The sequence below is a fragment of the Phoenix dactylifera genome, chromosome 10, assembly GCF_051530095.1.
Source record: "Phoenix dactylifera cultivar Ajwa chromosome 10, Ajwa_hap1_PhDact_Kaust_v1.1, whole genome shotgun sequence".
NCBI lineage: Eukaryota > Viridiplantae > Streptophyta > Magnoliopsida > Arecales > Arecaceae > Phoenix > Phoenix dactylifera.
Window position 1 is genome coordinate 28,153,849 of NC_143199.1, and position 16,143 is coordinate 28,169,991.

Sequence of the window (16,143 nt, forward strand, 5' to 3'; positions counted from 1 at the left end):
TCTAGACCTTGCAGATATTATTCTTTTTAATGGCATCCATTAATGACAGATTCTGTCAGCTGATTTTCCTCTATACTTGCATCCAAAATGAAAGAAAAGAAAGGCATAATTCTACTTTTATTTATTGTCTTGTTTATCTCAAAAGTGTTTTGCTCATTGAAGAATTTTTGGTAATAATTATTGGCTCATAAACTTTTCACCTTAAAGCTGAAGAGAGGCAAGATAGCAATTGCTACATCCTCTTTTACTTTATTTAGAGACATGTTGATTCTTATAGTGTTGATTTGCCTATTGTTAATCAGATCTAAATTCTGATAAATGCAGGCACCAATTTATGTAAGCAAGGCAATTGTTCTAACAGATGCTGTTAAAATTGTTCATGGAACATCAAGAGGAAGTGGTGGAAAGACTGTTTATGATGTATCCATGGACAGGTAGGTCTTTATTTTTATTTTCATTTTCTACTATGGGGTGCGTATTAGCATGATATATTTCTTATTTTCATAATTTGGCTCTATTTTTGGAGTCCAAATTCAGAGAAATAAAAAATAGAATTAGAAAAGCAAAGAAAAATAAAGCAAGTGCTTTAGATTCCAATTTTAGAGTTTACATTACTGTTTGGAACCCTTGAGTCTAATACATAATTGGTTTGACACTTTAGAACCATAAGAAACATTAAAAATGAAAAAAAATGCGAGAAACTAAAAAAACTTAAAAGAAAAGCTAGCACAAAATTGCATACTATTTTTAAATCATAATTTTGATAAGAATTTCCACACCAATATATTATACATATATTGGGAAATAACAATTTTTATATAGCAACTTTGGAAAACAAGTGTTTTATGATACTTCACAGGATGTAAGATTATAAAGATATCATATAGTTTTAATCAAATTAAAACAGTAATCTGCACTTGGATGTTTCTAATTTTAAAATTATCATTTCATCCTTTTCTAGATTTAATATATTTGAATTTCAGGAATTGATTTTTATGGAGGTGTTTGGTTGCTAGAAAGCGATGGTTTGCAAATAGAAAATCATAAGGTGACAAGTAGAGAACCTGAATTTGGAAACTGTTCTACCAAATGTAGAAATTTTTGATTCCGTCATTTTTGGGCTTCTACATTTCATTTTAGAACCAAACACTTGGTATTGTAAACCATTAACTTAATATCTATTTTGAAAATATTTTTGGTTCCTTTAGATATTTTGGCGAGGGGGGCACAAAAATTGACTTGATCTAAAAACCTGATGCACCTAACCCTATTTGGGTAGGGTCTGGGTCAAGGGTTTTCCTAGTTAGAGTCAAGTAAGGGTCAAATTTTTTGACCCAAACTTTAAATTGTTAAGTCAGGTTGGGTCATGATGTATTACTTGTTTAGATCATTTTAAAAATTAGTCTGTAAGAATTATAAGAGCTGGATTTGATAAGTTAGGTTAGGTCTGTTAGGGATTGAGTCTTGAATTTTTATTAGGTTAGGGTCAAACAGGTGACCCGAAATGACCAATGGGTGGATGGGTTTGAGAGGTATTAACTTGATTTTGGGATGGTTATGTGTCCAGGATTTGTGTCATCCTTACTTGATTCAACCCCACCATTACCACCCATACTTGCAATTCAACAACTATGTGCTTATAAGTCTACTCAAAAATGACAAAATGTGAGTTTGTTTTGGTGAATAAGACTTTCTAGATGTTAAATTACCATCAAAGAGCAAGCTTAATTAAACAAAATTAAGGAAAAACCTCAAAGTGAGGTTTTTTGCCTAATTTTTTCAGTTTGGACCCATAAGCAGTGAAATTGGCCCTATAAATTAGTTACAAATAACCTCTGAAATAACCCCTATTATGGATCAGTTTTGGCCAAAACCAAAACATTCCAGCTTTGGTTTGAACAAAACTTCAAAGTTCAAACTGTTATGCAGCATATTCTTTTCTTGCCGTTTCTTTTTCCTTTCTTGTTTTTGCGTTACTAGATTTTCATTGATCATATATTAACAGGGAATTGTTCTTCTAAGATTATGCTTTTCCTACCAGGCATCTCCATTCATAAAAGTGGAGCTTTAGGTGATCAATAACTGCCTAAAAATGTTGTATTCTTATGTTAACATTTCGTGCAGCTTTCTTGTTCACTTAGCAAATTGGTAACTTGGATCAGTAAAAGGAAAATTGTTTTTGGCTAGATCAAGTACAGAAACATATATAAGCCTGCTGTTCATGTTGCATGGGAAGTACTTATATTTTCTTTTGCAGAGGCAGCGGCTTTATAGTTACAAATTTGAACAGTGACTATTTAGGCTGTAGCTGTCATGGTTCATGGTCCTGCTCAGTATGATAGGATAAAAGGCACTGAAATGTATCATACTCTCACTCATGAAAGTTTCCCAGCATGGAAGTCTGCTTTCTTTCTCTGCCGCCTTCTAAAAATGTAACTTTTGTTTGAACCAAGGCCAAGGAATATGATTGTTTATGTGATAATTTGAACAAAGCATGCTATTATAATGAATAAACCATGGAGGTTGGAGATGACAGCTTTTTGTGCGCTGCTAGATTTGTGCTCCTTTTTCTCAGTAATTTACTTAGTGGTGATGCTGGAATTATTATAATCAACTTCTGCTGGAAAGCTTAAGTACAGCATGGTTCCAAGTTGAGTCTTACCTCTTATAATTTTAGTTATTTTTTGCCCCATTTGTTATATATTGGTATCTTTCTTTCTGTCTCTCATTGCTATTCAAATTCTTCTTGGTTTATGTAAAACAGGAGCACTAGTTTAAACTTATAAATATGGTGCTTTCATAATAATGATAATAATAATATACATGTGATTTTGATTCATTGAATAAATTGATAAAAAATAGAGTAGAAGAATAGTAAAGTAGTGACAATATTGCAACTAACAATGGAAGATGTACTTTTCTGCTGATATATTGCATCCATTTAAGGACTTATTTCCAAACTACCACACCCAACCAGGAGGCCTGTGGTTTTCTCTAAAAGTTAGAAACAATATGTGGGTAATTTTAGAGTTATTTTTGTTCAAGTTCCATGGTTATTTTCATTGCAGTGTTTGTAAATCACCATATATTCGCTCCTTATGTGTAGAAGACTTAACACGCCAGGATTGATGCCTACTAAACTCCAAATTAAGCTCAAACACTTAATAATATGATCCTGTTATAATTATCGGTGACCTTTATCTCATCCAGTCGCCTCCCTCCTTTGTTTGACTGGTTAACACCTACTTCCCCTTCCAGTTTTTTCTTGTTAAGATCTTCATTCTAGTAAGTGGGCACTTTTTTAACTTTACGTACAGGAATGTATGTATGTCTTTGTCTGTCTGTTTGCTTCTCTCTGTGCATGTATTTGTGCATGCATGATAGTCTAATGAATGATTCCTTTCCTTCCTTTCTTGCTGTCATGGACCTTCTCTAATAAAATTTGATTATCCTTTCTTTTCATAGAACATCACTCCTTACATCTGATCAAGTTGGGGAATTATATCAGGGGATATATTAACCAATACTGCTGAGTGTGGACATTTTTGCACCTGCTCAAGAGATAAAGTTCACAATTTTTATGTTGTAGCTGTGGTTTGCCAAACTCATTTGACCAGCTGCATGAGCTTGTAGCACCAGTTTAGTTTTTGTGAATATTGTGATGTGACTCTTTTGACTGAAAATTTTTTAGGAACTCAGTACAACGTCTTTCTAGTTATGCCACGCCAAGCATGTTCTGTTGTACTTGTGCTCATCATTCAACCAAAGTTATTGTCATCCATGTGAGGTGTCCACAATGCTCAATTAAATAGATCGCTGCTGATATGGGCATTTAAAGGTAGCCAGATGTGTGGTCAACATAGCTAAATGGAGTATCTATGCTGGGTTGTGTTTTGATCACTTTGTCTTAAACAAATTTGTGTGTCGGCTATAGCGTCCGTACTTAATATCTCTCAGTATGAGCCAGATTTATAATATTTTCTTGACATGTTCTTTATTTTATTTGAATGCTTTTATATTCTGATGCATTATTAATACTAAATGCCTTGATCAATATGTCAATTGGTGAGTCTTACTGCAACTCTAATTTTGGGTAATTTCTTCCACAGCGCAGCAGAAGGCCCTGATCCACTTGTTGAGGAACTTGATTTGGTCAGAAAGATGAATACAGCAGTCATGGAGGAAAGATATGAAGATGCAGGCATGTAATATAAAACAATCTCAATTATTCTAGACTGGTTGTGATTCAATCTTTAAAAATGATATGTTTTTCAGTCTAGCTGATTTGAAGTATCATCTCTTATAGCTGTGTTGAGAGACAAGCTTGCTAAGCTCCGCATGCCAAGACAAGAACTGTAGATAATTCTTAATCAAGGTGCGAAAACCATCCTTTACTTCCTACTGTATCCTTTGTTTTAAGGGAATTGTTAACGCATAATCATTGTTTTTTTGGTATTTAGTATGGTGTCGTAGAAGCCACAAGTTAGGCCATTTTATATTTTCCACCTTGCTTGATGAATTCAAGATATATGTTTGATACATGGACTAGAATGTACAAGCTTGTATTGTTTTTTATGATGTGACTATTTAAATGTTAGTGTCTTTTCATATATTGGACAATATACATCTTTGAATCTGGAGGAATGGAATGACTTGGAATGTTCTGAAATATAGGGGGTTGATGTGTATGTTCTGTGCCTTGGAATCATCATTTATTCAGGACCTAACCTATGTGTTCCTTGAATCTCATGCTACTTTCAGTATATAACCCAGCCTGTTCATTAGAGTTGGAAGACAAGGATCATTTATTGGAGCCTGTTCAATTCCAAAGAATTTGTGGCCCTACTTTTAAATTATAAGGCGATGTTCAAGATTTGGAATAGAGATGCCCATGTCGTAGCTTCTCAATCATTACTAACAAAACTCGTGTCATTCTCATACGATTAGTTAAAAGCTGCTATTTTTTCCAATGAAGTGGTAATTCTTTTGTCAAAACAAGTATTTTCTGCCCTTAAGATTTTCTTAGGCATCTTCCCTGTTTTTTTTGCTTTACTCCTTGGCTCAAAGTTCTACTTCTCTCACACTTCTATTTTTCTTCACTGACATTTATTTGGTTTCCATGATTTTTTTCCTTGTTGAGTGAGATCCGTAACGTTTAACTTGTGTATTCATCTTCTTGATTTTTACTCACATACATCTTGACATTTCTCTTCCCATTATTTATGTATTGCACCATCTTATTGTCTCATGTTCTAATCTTTGCTGCATTGTCATTGTTATCTTATAAAATTCTTTTTTGAATCTCACCAACAGATATGAATGCTTAAGGAGTGTTCATAAACCCAGCCCAGAGTAATTAGGAGAAGGCTTGACAGTTTTGATTTTGTAAAATTCTTTCTGGAATCTTACCAAGCAGTGATCATGCAAAGTACTCTGAAGCACATCAACCACCATTTGTCAATTCTCCTGATCTTCGTTTATTTCTCCATCCTTATGTATAATAGGCCTGAGATAAAGAAGCTATCAGTCTGGTGTTTTCCTAGTCTTTTGACACCTCTACAAGTTCATCTCTAGTCATATGCTACCTATTTTTTACAAGATTGTGCTTCCAAGTTCCAAGGATGTAGGTTAGGATAAGTTCCATTGCATTTTAACAACTTAAACAGGCACTGATGCAAATTATTAAACATAAATCTGATTGCTTCCATCTGGTGAAGCAAGAACAATGTGGAAAAGCAGACATCTTTATCTAACAACTACCGTGTGATTAGGACATAGATCTGATTGTCACCTATGAAAAACCAGCTTTGACTAAAGAAAAGCTGCTTGTGCCCTACCTTCTTCAGATCCCAACTGGAAGATGGAGCAACGAGTCAAATGGAAACCCTGCATATCTGAACTTTGATAGGCAGAAAATTATCATCCTCTTTCCCATCACTGTCTCGTACATTATTTCAAAACTTTTCCTTGACAATACAAATGAATCGTAATGGTGCAAAAATCAACAATTTTTTAATCTCCAGCAACATCCACATGTATTTAGTTGTTTGGAGTAGACCATCTGCTCTTTGTAATCTCTCATATCAATTCAATAGAGCATGCTAGTGTAACACAGCAAAACTCTCTTATTGGTCATTTCATTGGAAGCTATAGCATTGTCATGTACTGACTGCCAAGCGGTGGTCCGGTGTGAGAATCACATGCTGGTTATCCAATTTGTTAAGCTTTTTGTGTTTTCGAAGCATTTCTTCAAATCAATATGTTGCATCTTGTAATAGGGAATGGGACATAATTCAAAGGCTTATTACAGTTGAGTATTTAAAATAAGTCGACTGCCAATACTCATGCAGATGCAGGGCATAAAGTTAGCATGCCCTACGGCACAACCATTTCTGGTCGGGCACAAGTTTTTTCTCCTTTTTTATTTTTATTAATTTAAATCGTTTCTAGTTAGTGGGTTGTATTTCATGCATTAAAATGTTACTTTAACATTGTCTAGTCTTAATCAATTAAACATGTTTTTATGTGCAATTGCTGACATATAATACATTATTATAAGAAAAGGTCATGACTAATGGTGGCTGCTAAGTTGGCTTGCGGCAACCTAGCTCATGGTGGGACAAAACTAGATATAGTGGAAATGAGTGCCATAGGCCTAAAGTGGGCTAGACTAGTTTCCAAATGGATTTTTTTATTAAAAAAAATAATGGCATAACAATAAAGCACCATGACTTCCTCTCCTTCTCTCCTCATAGCTAACCTCTATTTTGGCATTTTGCTTTCTTAAGTAATGATTATAATGTTGTGAGTTGTGACTCTATAGGAGATACGATTAATTAGTTTGACATAATAATTAAAGTGTAATATAAAAAATAGGTCATATTTATTACTAATTGAATCCTAAATTTAGATACATGAAATTTATATGAGACATTGTCCATTGGATTCTTAGTAAAGTGAAATGCTTATTTGTTTTTAGCAGCCCATCTTGAGCTCAAGTCATCTGCTATAATATCTTACATCCATCACACGTTGTGAATCCCCTTGACTACCATGTGTAATAAGCACTTTTTAAAATATTGCATATTTGAAGAGAAACGTTAATGAAATTTTAAGTCAGGCATTGGCAGAAGACATATTCTCATTGAAATTTTAAGTTATTGCAATGTACGCTAGTGACAACTTGTCCTTACATTGTTATCGCATCATGTTTGGCGAGCTTATAAAAATCTTCTAAGCTACCAGATTCATGTTATGTATCCATTAGAGATGATCTTGGAACAGTTGGAGTTCCATGCAATTATGGTGCCCACCTTGGATCATACATGAACAATTTACATAAGCATTAGCACTAGAACACCAACTATTGTGGGCTAGTATGGAGCAATCTGATTGTATGCGGAGTAGGTATGTCAATTATCATATCCCTGCATCAACCAAAGATGCCCCAAACTTACCATAAGAGTTATATATGGACCTAAATATGATTCGAATCAAGGTTTGACGTACCGGTCAGTACCATACCATATCGTACCGTTACCAAACCAGTATGTTGTACCAAACTGGTAAACCGGTATGTTGTACCATACCATATCGACATTTGGTACGCCAAGCTATACCATATTGAACCACATACCAACACTGTAATAGGATGGTATCGGTACTGGGTCCGGTATCAAGACGGCGAACCTTGATTCAAGTCATAGGAGACAATAGAAGATCCCCCAAATACAGATCATGAGTTAAAGGTGTGATAGAATCCACACTAGTATGATAGAAGGGAATATGGATGGTTCGTCCAATTGCTAGTAGAGGTTGTTAACACTTGATCACCTTATCAAGCTGATTCCCTTTGTCATGACACTTATGCCCTCTTGCTGCCCCCATATAGAATTAGTGGTGCCTCTTATGGTTGGCTGCAGCCTCCCTGCACCTTGTCCTCACTCATCTGGTATCGCTGGGAGGAAAATGACTACCTTTGGCATCATGCGTGAAAACTTAGTTATGGTGAGTAAAATTGGCTTTGCAAGTAAATGGGCTTAATTGCCCCTGGACTCCACTTTCGCCAACCCCATGCCTACACCATCACCACCAATAAGTCATTATCATTATTGTCTCTAGATCAAGGTTCGCCGTACCGATACCAGACCCCGTACCAATGCCACACTAGGATCAACTAAGATTTTTCCTTAACCGTTACTTTTTTCTTCATCTAGCCTTGCTGAAATGAGTAGCCTTTCTTTCCTGGCTAGGCCTAACACTCCAAGTGCCCTGGTTGGCCTTTTAGGTAATGATTTTGGGTGCAACCCAACCCTCCCATGATGCACTAATCTAACCGTAGATGGACTCATCCTTTAGGGCATGAATTCATTTTACATACGACAAAAGATTTAGCCACCTACAAATCCCTGCTTTTGATCTTTAAAAATGCATGATTTTACATATATTGTTACAGGTAATTATGAAAAAGTGTTTGGAAGGGGCCATTATAGTGCTAGCTACATAGTAGTGGTTTTAGCACATTGATATCTTGTTCTTGCCTTGATTCTTGCAGATCCGACTTGGTTCAGGCTCCCCTCTGCCAAAATCCCGTCCCACAAGGTTGAATTGGAAAGATAGCAACAATAGGAAGGGTTTATTGCTGTTTAAGCTCGGTCTCAAGCATTACTGGCAGGTAGTGGCTTTTCACCTATCGATAACATTCAATACCACTAGGTTCGGAGTGGTTCGACCTGGAACCAGTGCTGGGGGTGTTGGGTGCTGGTTCCTTGTCAGTACAGCACATACTATCTAGCGCATACCAGCAAAGCCAGCTCTTTGAGTACAATAGAGCGAATCATGTCACATCTATCAATCTAATCTGAAAAATATTCCTCAAGTAGTCAAACTTGGCATACTTTCAGACTTGTCAAAGCAGGCAGCACTATGTCATGATGGATGAAAGACAAGAAAAACATATAAAGAAGGAAATAGAACAAATAAGATTAAATGGAGGAAGAACAAACAATCTTAAAGAAATTAGATCTTATTCACAATTGAACTTGTTTGAGAGAATGAACTGTAGATTGAATTTATCTCTAAATAGCCGATAAACTGAATCATACCCTGACAATATTTTCTTCGTCCTCAATTATTTGGAAAGAAACATGAAAACTACTTGAGCAACCTGCAATCTCAAAATTTTTCTCCAACCTTTTTTTGGTAGAGAAGGGCCTAAACTGATTTTTCTCCTATTCAACTCTCTATTTTCCTGAATATAATGATGGAGCACTAGGTCAGGTGTCTTTATTTAGGTCCTTTCTTGCCCTATTTCCTGCCAATTATGCTATTACTATAAGTTAAATCTAACCTCGTATCTGTTGCACATTACTGTCATCCAACATTGAGACAATGCATTAGTATGAAGATGATCCTTGTGCTTCCATCTGACATAATAAATATAGGAACAGCGTAATTATTGCAGAACATGATTATTATAGATCATAAAGTAACTGTATTGGCGCCAAGTCATGTTATTATATTAGACAAGCTATGGATTCTCAAGCATGGTTCAAAGGAAAAATTAGTTGGAATACCTGTCATGAGCAAGTAGCTATATGCATTCTTGCAAACCAAGATTGTGCAGCTATAGCACTAGAACATCTTAGGTTGAAAGAAGTGCTACAAAAAAAAATCACAGGTAACTGCCATGTTTCTTCATATATTCAGATCATTGGCATGGAGTCTAGGAACCAGGATATATGCCTTGCCATTAGTCTGAGGGCAATAATGTCCTCTTGACCACTTTATTTTTACCCTATAGGACAAGCTTATTTCCATAGGTTAGCTATCCCCAGGATTAGTCACGCAAACAATTATTCCTTGCATGTGCTAAATATTAACCCCTGGGATTATTAAATCATATAGCATTAGCCTGGATCCTGCTCTATGCAAGCAGGTCCTAAATGGATCCAATCGTTCTCATTCAATAAGATGCACGATGAAAATGGTTGTTCATAGTAAAATTTTACAAAGGGAGCACCTGATTTTACATAAGATTATTTTTTAAATATAAAGTTCTAAAAAGTCATTTTTGAGACTGAAAAGAGATAGATCATAGAACTTTTTAGACTTTTTTGACAGTGTGTTCGTCATAACCATTCTGCTCAAGTTGATCATTGTTTTGTTTCTCTAGTGCGAGATGGTAAATTATATTCGTGGATTAGGGCATGCATTAATAGAGCAACAAATCAAAAAGACTAAAACAATCATGGTCCATTTGAATTTTGTTTGCGTTCATGGTTAGTGTTGCTACCATACGTATCACATACATCTATTCAAATACAAGCATATCAAACAATGGATAACAGAAAAAAATAGAAAAGGAAAAACACATACCTAGTTTATGTTTTCTATCATTTTTCTTCTGCTTGCTGTAAGGAAAAGAAACACTGGTAAAACATAAAATCTATTCTTTGAGAAAGGTCAAAAAAATTAAACATAAGAAAAATTGTGTCTATACCTTTACCAACCTTGGTAGCCGCATAACTAGGCATTTAACAACACACACACACACACACACACACACACACACACACACACACACACACACAGAGAGAGAGAGAGAGAGAGAGAGAGAGCATGGCCCCGGGGGATGGGGGTTGGGTAACAAAAGCAGCTATTACTTTTATCAAATTGTATCATGCCATCATGAAAAAGTGTTCATATTAAAGATTTCCTCACAAAGTGTTCTTATTTAAATTTCCTGGGTAAAAAAGTCAAGAAAACGAAAATTATGAAGTTTAAATTTACCATTTTTAGTGTTTTCAAGGCATGAGCAGTGTAAGAACTCACAATACTATTTCAGTTATAATTGCATTGTAGTGTTTTCAGAGCATGTGTACACATGAATCCTACAAAAGTGTCAAAACTATCATTTCACATTTCAAAGCTCTTACTAATCAAGAATCTACCACTTTGACCACTTTGCCTTGCACACATCTGATATTGGATATCTGGTACTTGTATTCTACTTAGGAACACAATGATGTTTCCCGAAATGGCATACCCTAAGATGCAAGCTACCTATGGAGATCAGGTGGAAGGAGAAAAAATTAGAGTTACAAGGATGATGATGGTGGAGGATGAGAAATGGGGTCCACAGTTCACCATAAAAGGACATGTCCTCAATTTTATTATAACAACAAGGGTGATAATTATGAAGGTTAGAAGACACTAAGTTGCCCTTAATTAGTGGATCACCACTTATTTTCATGTTTACATGGTTATGGGGGTAATGACAAACCAGATAGATGAAAATAAGATCAAAGAAGCCCAATAATTTGTTACAACCTGCAAACTACATTAGTTGGATCAAGAAAATAGATCAAACTTGAAATCATCAACACCACAAAGACAAACATATAGGAAAAGGAGAAATATATAGGATGGAAAATGGTTGGAAATTATATCAAGTAGATAAGCCATGGTGTTCCTTTTCTCTTTATATATGTGGTTGTTTTACGAGGGCAAAAAGACATGTATACACCTACCAAGATGCATTTTGTAAATGGCTATGGTCCACCATGGTCCAATATAGTAAGCCATATCACTGATAAAAAACAAAAAAGAAGGATATGTCACAATAAGCACACTTCAAACAGCTGATTAATGCTGTTCTGTCATCTTGTCCTATAATGAGCTTACAGAGAAAATGGATCTTACATTCAAATTTGAGACATGAAAGAAGACAATGGGATGCATATTGATCTTTAACGATAAATAAGTTTCCCCAGGAACATAACCATATAGAACAAGCTAAGATGTGAAATTTTCTGAATCCATATATACACAAGCCATCAACCGGGCAGTGCCTTTAAGATAAGTTTGCTTGCCTTGTTTTAGTTTATTGCATTTGTTATATGATTTATCAAAGAGTCGTTCAAATTTATTTGTGACATCTGATATTGCAATGCTACTTAATAATGAGCATTTTTATTCACAAACAGATTGTTCAACTTGAAGAGCAATATCTTGGAGTCAAACAAGATCCCATTAGTCTCACCCAAAGCCATAGCATGATATGTACAGTGCAAAGTTGTACTGCCCTTTTCATCTGTTGTTGTTGGAAGAAAATCTATCCTGCTTCGAAGCTGCCATGAGGTTTTGATTGGCTGAATGGACTCGAGTGACCAAGAATGTGAATAATCCACAGAAAAGTTGCTTATGGGAGGATATGGTAAAGGCTTTTCTTAATTTTTGTGGTGGTCTAGGAGGGGTGTCTTCATGTGTCTGGAGCAGTCAATGCCCTGTATTTAGCTTTTACCTCCGCTCAAATGACAAGAAATTTAAACCATTCCAGAGGAGCTGTACTCTCTTTATTCTGTCCCCATTTGCCCGGTTTAAGTAGCAAGCAATTCACTTCTGATATTGCAGGTGACCCTTTTGGGAGCAGGGGTATTTTTAAAACTATTCCGAGAAGCTTATCTTTTTTTTTTTGGTTATTATTTTGGAATGAATCAGGCATCTGAGCATGATACCCATATCAGATGCATAGTGCCCAAGTAATGGGCAAGCGACAATAATGCTGGAGGTGGCTCGGCAATACAACAGATGATGCTTGGATTTATTTGAAAAGGAAGCATATAAAATGATTGGTTGGTTATATATAGGCAGATATATGGTATTAGGATGTGCAAGATGCTACTCAATACTAAAATGCTGTCAGGATGATTTGGTTTGAGGATGCATTGCATCCCAGCTTGGGGTTTATGGTGATGTAATGTTGGAGTATGCGACATGATCAGTTGGAAACTAGTGGACTTTGAGCAGAGGATGAGAGGGGGGCAGCTTCCTTTTCAGTGATTGTTGTTCCGTCCTCCAATAAGCTTTTGGTGTACATTCGAATCGAAAAGCAAAGTTTATCGTGAGCCAGGAAGTAGTATTGAATGGCCCAGGGAAAGGTTAGTGTCAAAATTGTCTCCTCCTTGCACCAGAAGATGAAGAAGAAATCAACAAGCTGAAAAACCTAGAAATGCTGCGTTGTGGTATGGCTGCAACTCAATCGATACTGGAGTATGTCCTTTTGGCTATAATGTCCGGATTACAGCTGTAAGTTTCTCTCCCTACTCTACATGACCCGTAAACCAAGCAATGAAATCCCAGGTGAGCGGGCCATGCTTGTGGAACTCTGGTTCCATGCAACTGCAATTGTGGCGATGATATCTTTCCATGTTGTCAGGTTCGTTTTGTAATTGTGCGATGCCGACCAAGTCTAATGAAGGGTTCTTATCTAAGTTTGAAGCTTCATCGATATCCACACTGTCCCGGAATGAAAAGAGGGCTGGGAAGCCACAAAAAGAAGGTCAGAGTTAGAGAAGATGCATTACTGTCGTCGAAATGCCCGGTGACCTACAGCTTAGCCAACTCACAGCCCAGCAACTTAAATCCATATGTGGAACGGCCAAGATGAATGAATGGGTCGAGCTGGCGGCCGCATGCTCTTCTGGGGGAATTCTAACAAGTTGGAACTCTTCAAAGATCGAAGGTTCGGTTTACCAGAGAGGAGCTTTCTCCATTAGTACAAAACACCAACCTTTGCACCATGCTTCAAAGAGCGAATATCTACGGTCCAACGGACAGCAATCAAAAAGCAGACCTCCTCTCGGAGGAGGAAATTAAACAGGCTGTATTCAGCTTATCGAGGGAGAAAGCCCCGGAAGGCTTTCCATTCTCTTTCGAAATCTTCTGGACAGAATTAGAACGGTTAGGGCTAATAGAGAAATCGGATTCGGTGATTTAGAAATGGAATAAGAATAGAATCTTCGCACTGAAAGGATTGCCACAACTTTCTGAGCAAGCAAGGTACCCGTTTACAATCCGCTGGAAGAATCTGTTACCGGAGAAATGTAAGATTTTCAATTGGCTACTCTTCAACAAAAAAATCCTTACCGCGGAAAATCTTAATCAAGGACCACCAAATTGTCCACTGTGTACGGCTCAGAAGTGGAAGCAACAGATCATCTTTTTATGTCTTGCAGCTACTCCAAACAAGTATGGCATCAAATCTGCCAAAGACCGCATCCTCATCCTCCAGAGCCAATCTCTGATCTATGGTCAGCGTGGAGGAAAGCTCGACCGGTGAGCACTTCCAAGATTGCATGGGACAAGGCAGCCACAATGGTCTGCTAGTCAACATGGAAAGAAAGAAACGGAAGACTTTTCAGGTTCACAGAAGCATCTCCCCTTCTTTTCTTTTTTTTTTCTTTTTTTTTTTTTGCTAAAGCGGATGTATCATACATGGCGGATGTGAATACACCCAAAAAGGTCAAAAAATGACAAATCTCAGAGCGCTCCGGGTAATTCCCTCTCCTCCAGCCAAAGCTCAGAGGATTTCCCCAGAATGGTTAGCAACGTAAGAGACTACCCAATCTGCAGCCCCGTTGGTCTCTCGGTACACATACTTTGCTTGAACGGCCACCCCTCACTCACCATAGCCCGAATTGTCCCTGAGCAGTGAGTGGTTGTTGCCCACCCCACTCACACTCTGCTGAATTCAACCAATAACCCTCCAGCACTATGGCGCATGCTCGCAATAAGCGTCGGATATAACTCAAGTCGGACCAGGTTGCCCTCAACTCCACCTCCAGGACCGAGATTTCAAAGATCTAGCAGCCACCAGCAGCAATTACCCTGGAGTTCAGACCTCTGATGATGAAGCCCGTTCTCTCCTGCTCCTGCCATCCAGTACACAACCGTCAAAATTTACCTTGAGAAAACTCAGAGATGAGGGCTCCCGAGTGAAAAACACCGTGCGAAGCGCTCGAAGAGCAAAAAAGAAGCCCTAGGTGTCCTGGTTTCGAGCCCGCTCAATCACGAACCGCGGAGGGGGACAATTCTCGCCAAACGTCAAGGCATTTTTGGATAGCCAGATCTGATACGCCATATTGGTCACTACTGTAGCCACCTGCTTGGAGCGTAGTGAGGCCACCCACCGTCTGATCATTTACAGAAAGGATGTCGAGTCACGCTAGCCTCCTGAAGGGACCCTAGCAAGCTCTCAAATCGTCCTTGCACACTGGCACTGGAACAATGCATGGTCCACGAACTCAGCCACTTGGCACAAGAGGCACTGGAAATAGATCTCCAGGCCCCTACCACTCAGGATGAGCCTCGTCGGTAGCCTGCCCCAGGCAATCTTCTAGAGAAACAAGGCCACCCTCGGATGCAGACCAAAGCGCCAGACCCAGATGCAGTCAACCCCTATGTTCTGCACACTCCGGAGAAGGCTGAGAACATTGCCAACCCTAACTCTAGATCTGCATGTCGAGCTCCATACCCGCATGTCGGGGCAGGGACAACCTGGAACTGGTACTAACCAGATCCTCTAAGCAAACTGGTCACCAAACAGCTGGGCTAAGCGAGTAGTATCCCAGCCTGCCCCACCGGGCTGAAGGAGGTCACAAACCCACAGCTCTTTCGGGGCGTCGATGCTAACCATGGTTGGCCACAATCCTACTAAAAGCAAATCCACCTAGAAGCCTACCACCACGTCTATGCCCTGTCTGTCACCTATCAGCCACCTGCGATTAGATAAAATCAAAGGCACATATCTATCGATCTCCCACCACAAGGGGGAGCATCGCCAACTCCTAGCTGAAGTCTCACCAACCTGAGCCGGACCATACCGCGACGTCATTACCTCCCTCCAAAAACACTGAAGCTCTAGAATGAATCTAGCCGCATGCCGGGCGATCAAAATCTCTCTTCTTATCAAGAAAGACTGCACCCCAAACCGCCAGCTCGAGTCGGAAGACAGATCGACTCCCAAGCTACCAAGGAAAGGCAAAAAGAAGACATCGAGAAGATACTCTCATCAATAAAGGATTAACTCACCTAAAATCAGACTACTTCTCAAAGTCATCGGACTTTCAGCTGTCAAAACGAAGCATCAAGCCTCTTTATGTGAAAAAGCCCTCCCCTTGTAACGTTCTAAGAATAGTTTGACGACCAAACCAAGTCAACCCTAGCGATGGCTAAGGCCCATACCCTAAGCAAACTATACTCGAAACCTCCCTACAACTCATGCTGTAAATTCCCTCTGTAAATAGTTACCTTCCTCCTAATCCGACAAAAAAAAAAAACAATCACTTCTAAAAACATATG

At 38.1% G+C, this 16,143-nt stretch overlaps 1 protein-coding gene across 1 annotated transcript in view; it reads left to right on the forward strand.

Moving 5' to 3' along the window:
• Positions 1-12,459, forward strand: part of LOC103722875 (Wound-responsive family protein) — a 28,752-nt gene extending 16,293 nt beyond the window's left edge. The window contains exons 7-10 of the mRNA XM_008813582.6: positions 325-434; positions 4,110-4,201; positions 4,307-4,375; positions 11,988-12,459. Coding sequence (XP_008811804.3) covers positions 325-434; positions 4,110-4,201; positions 4,307-4,359 — 255 coding nt within the window. The 3' untranslated portion in view covers positions 4,360-4,375; positions 11,988-12,459. The remainder of the gene's footprint in view (positions 1-324; positions 435-4,109; positions 4,202-4,306; positions 4,376-11,987) is intronic.
• Positions 12,460-16,143: the final 3,684 nt, after the last annotated feature.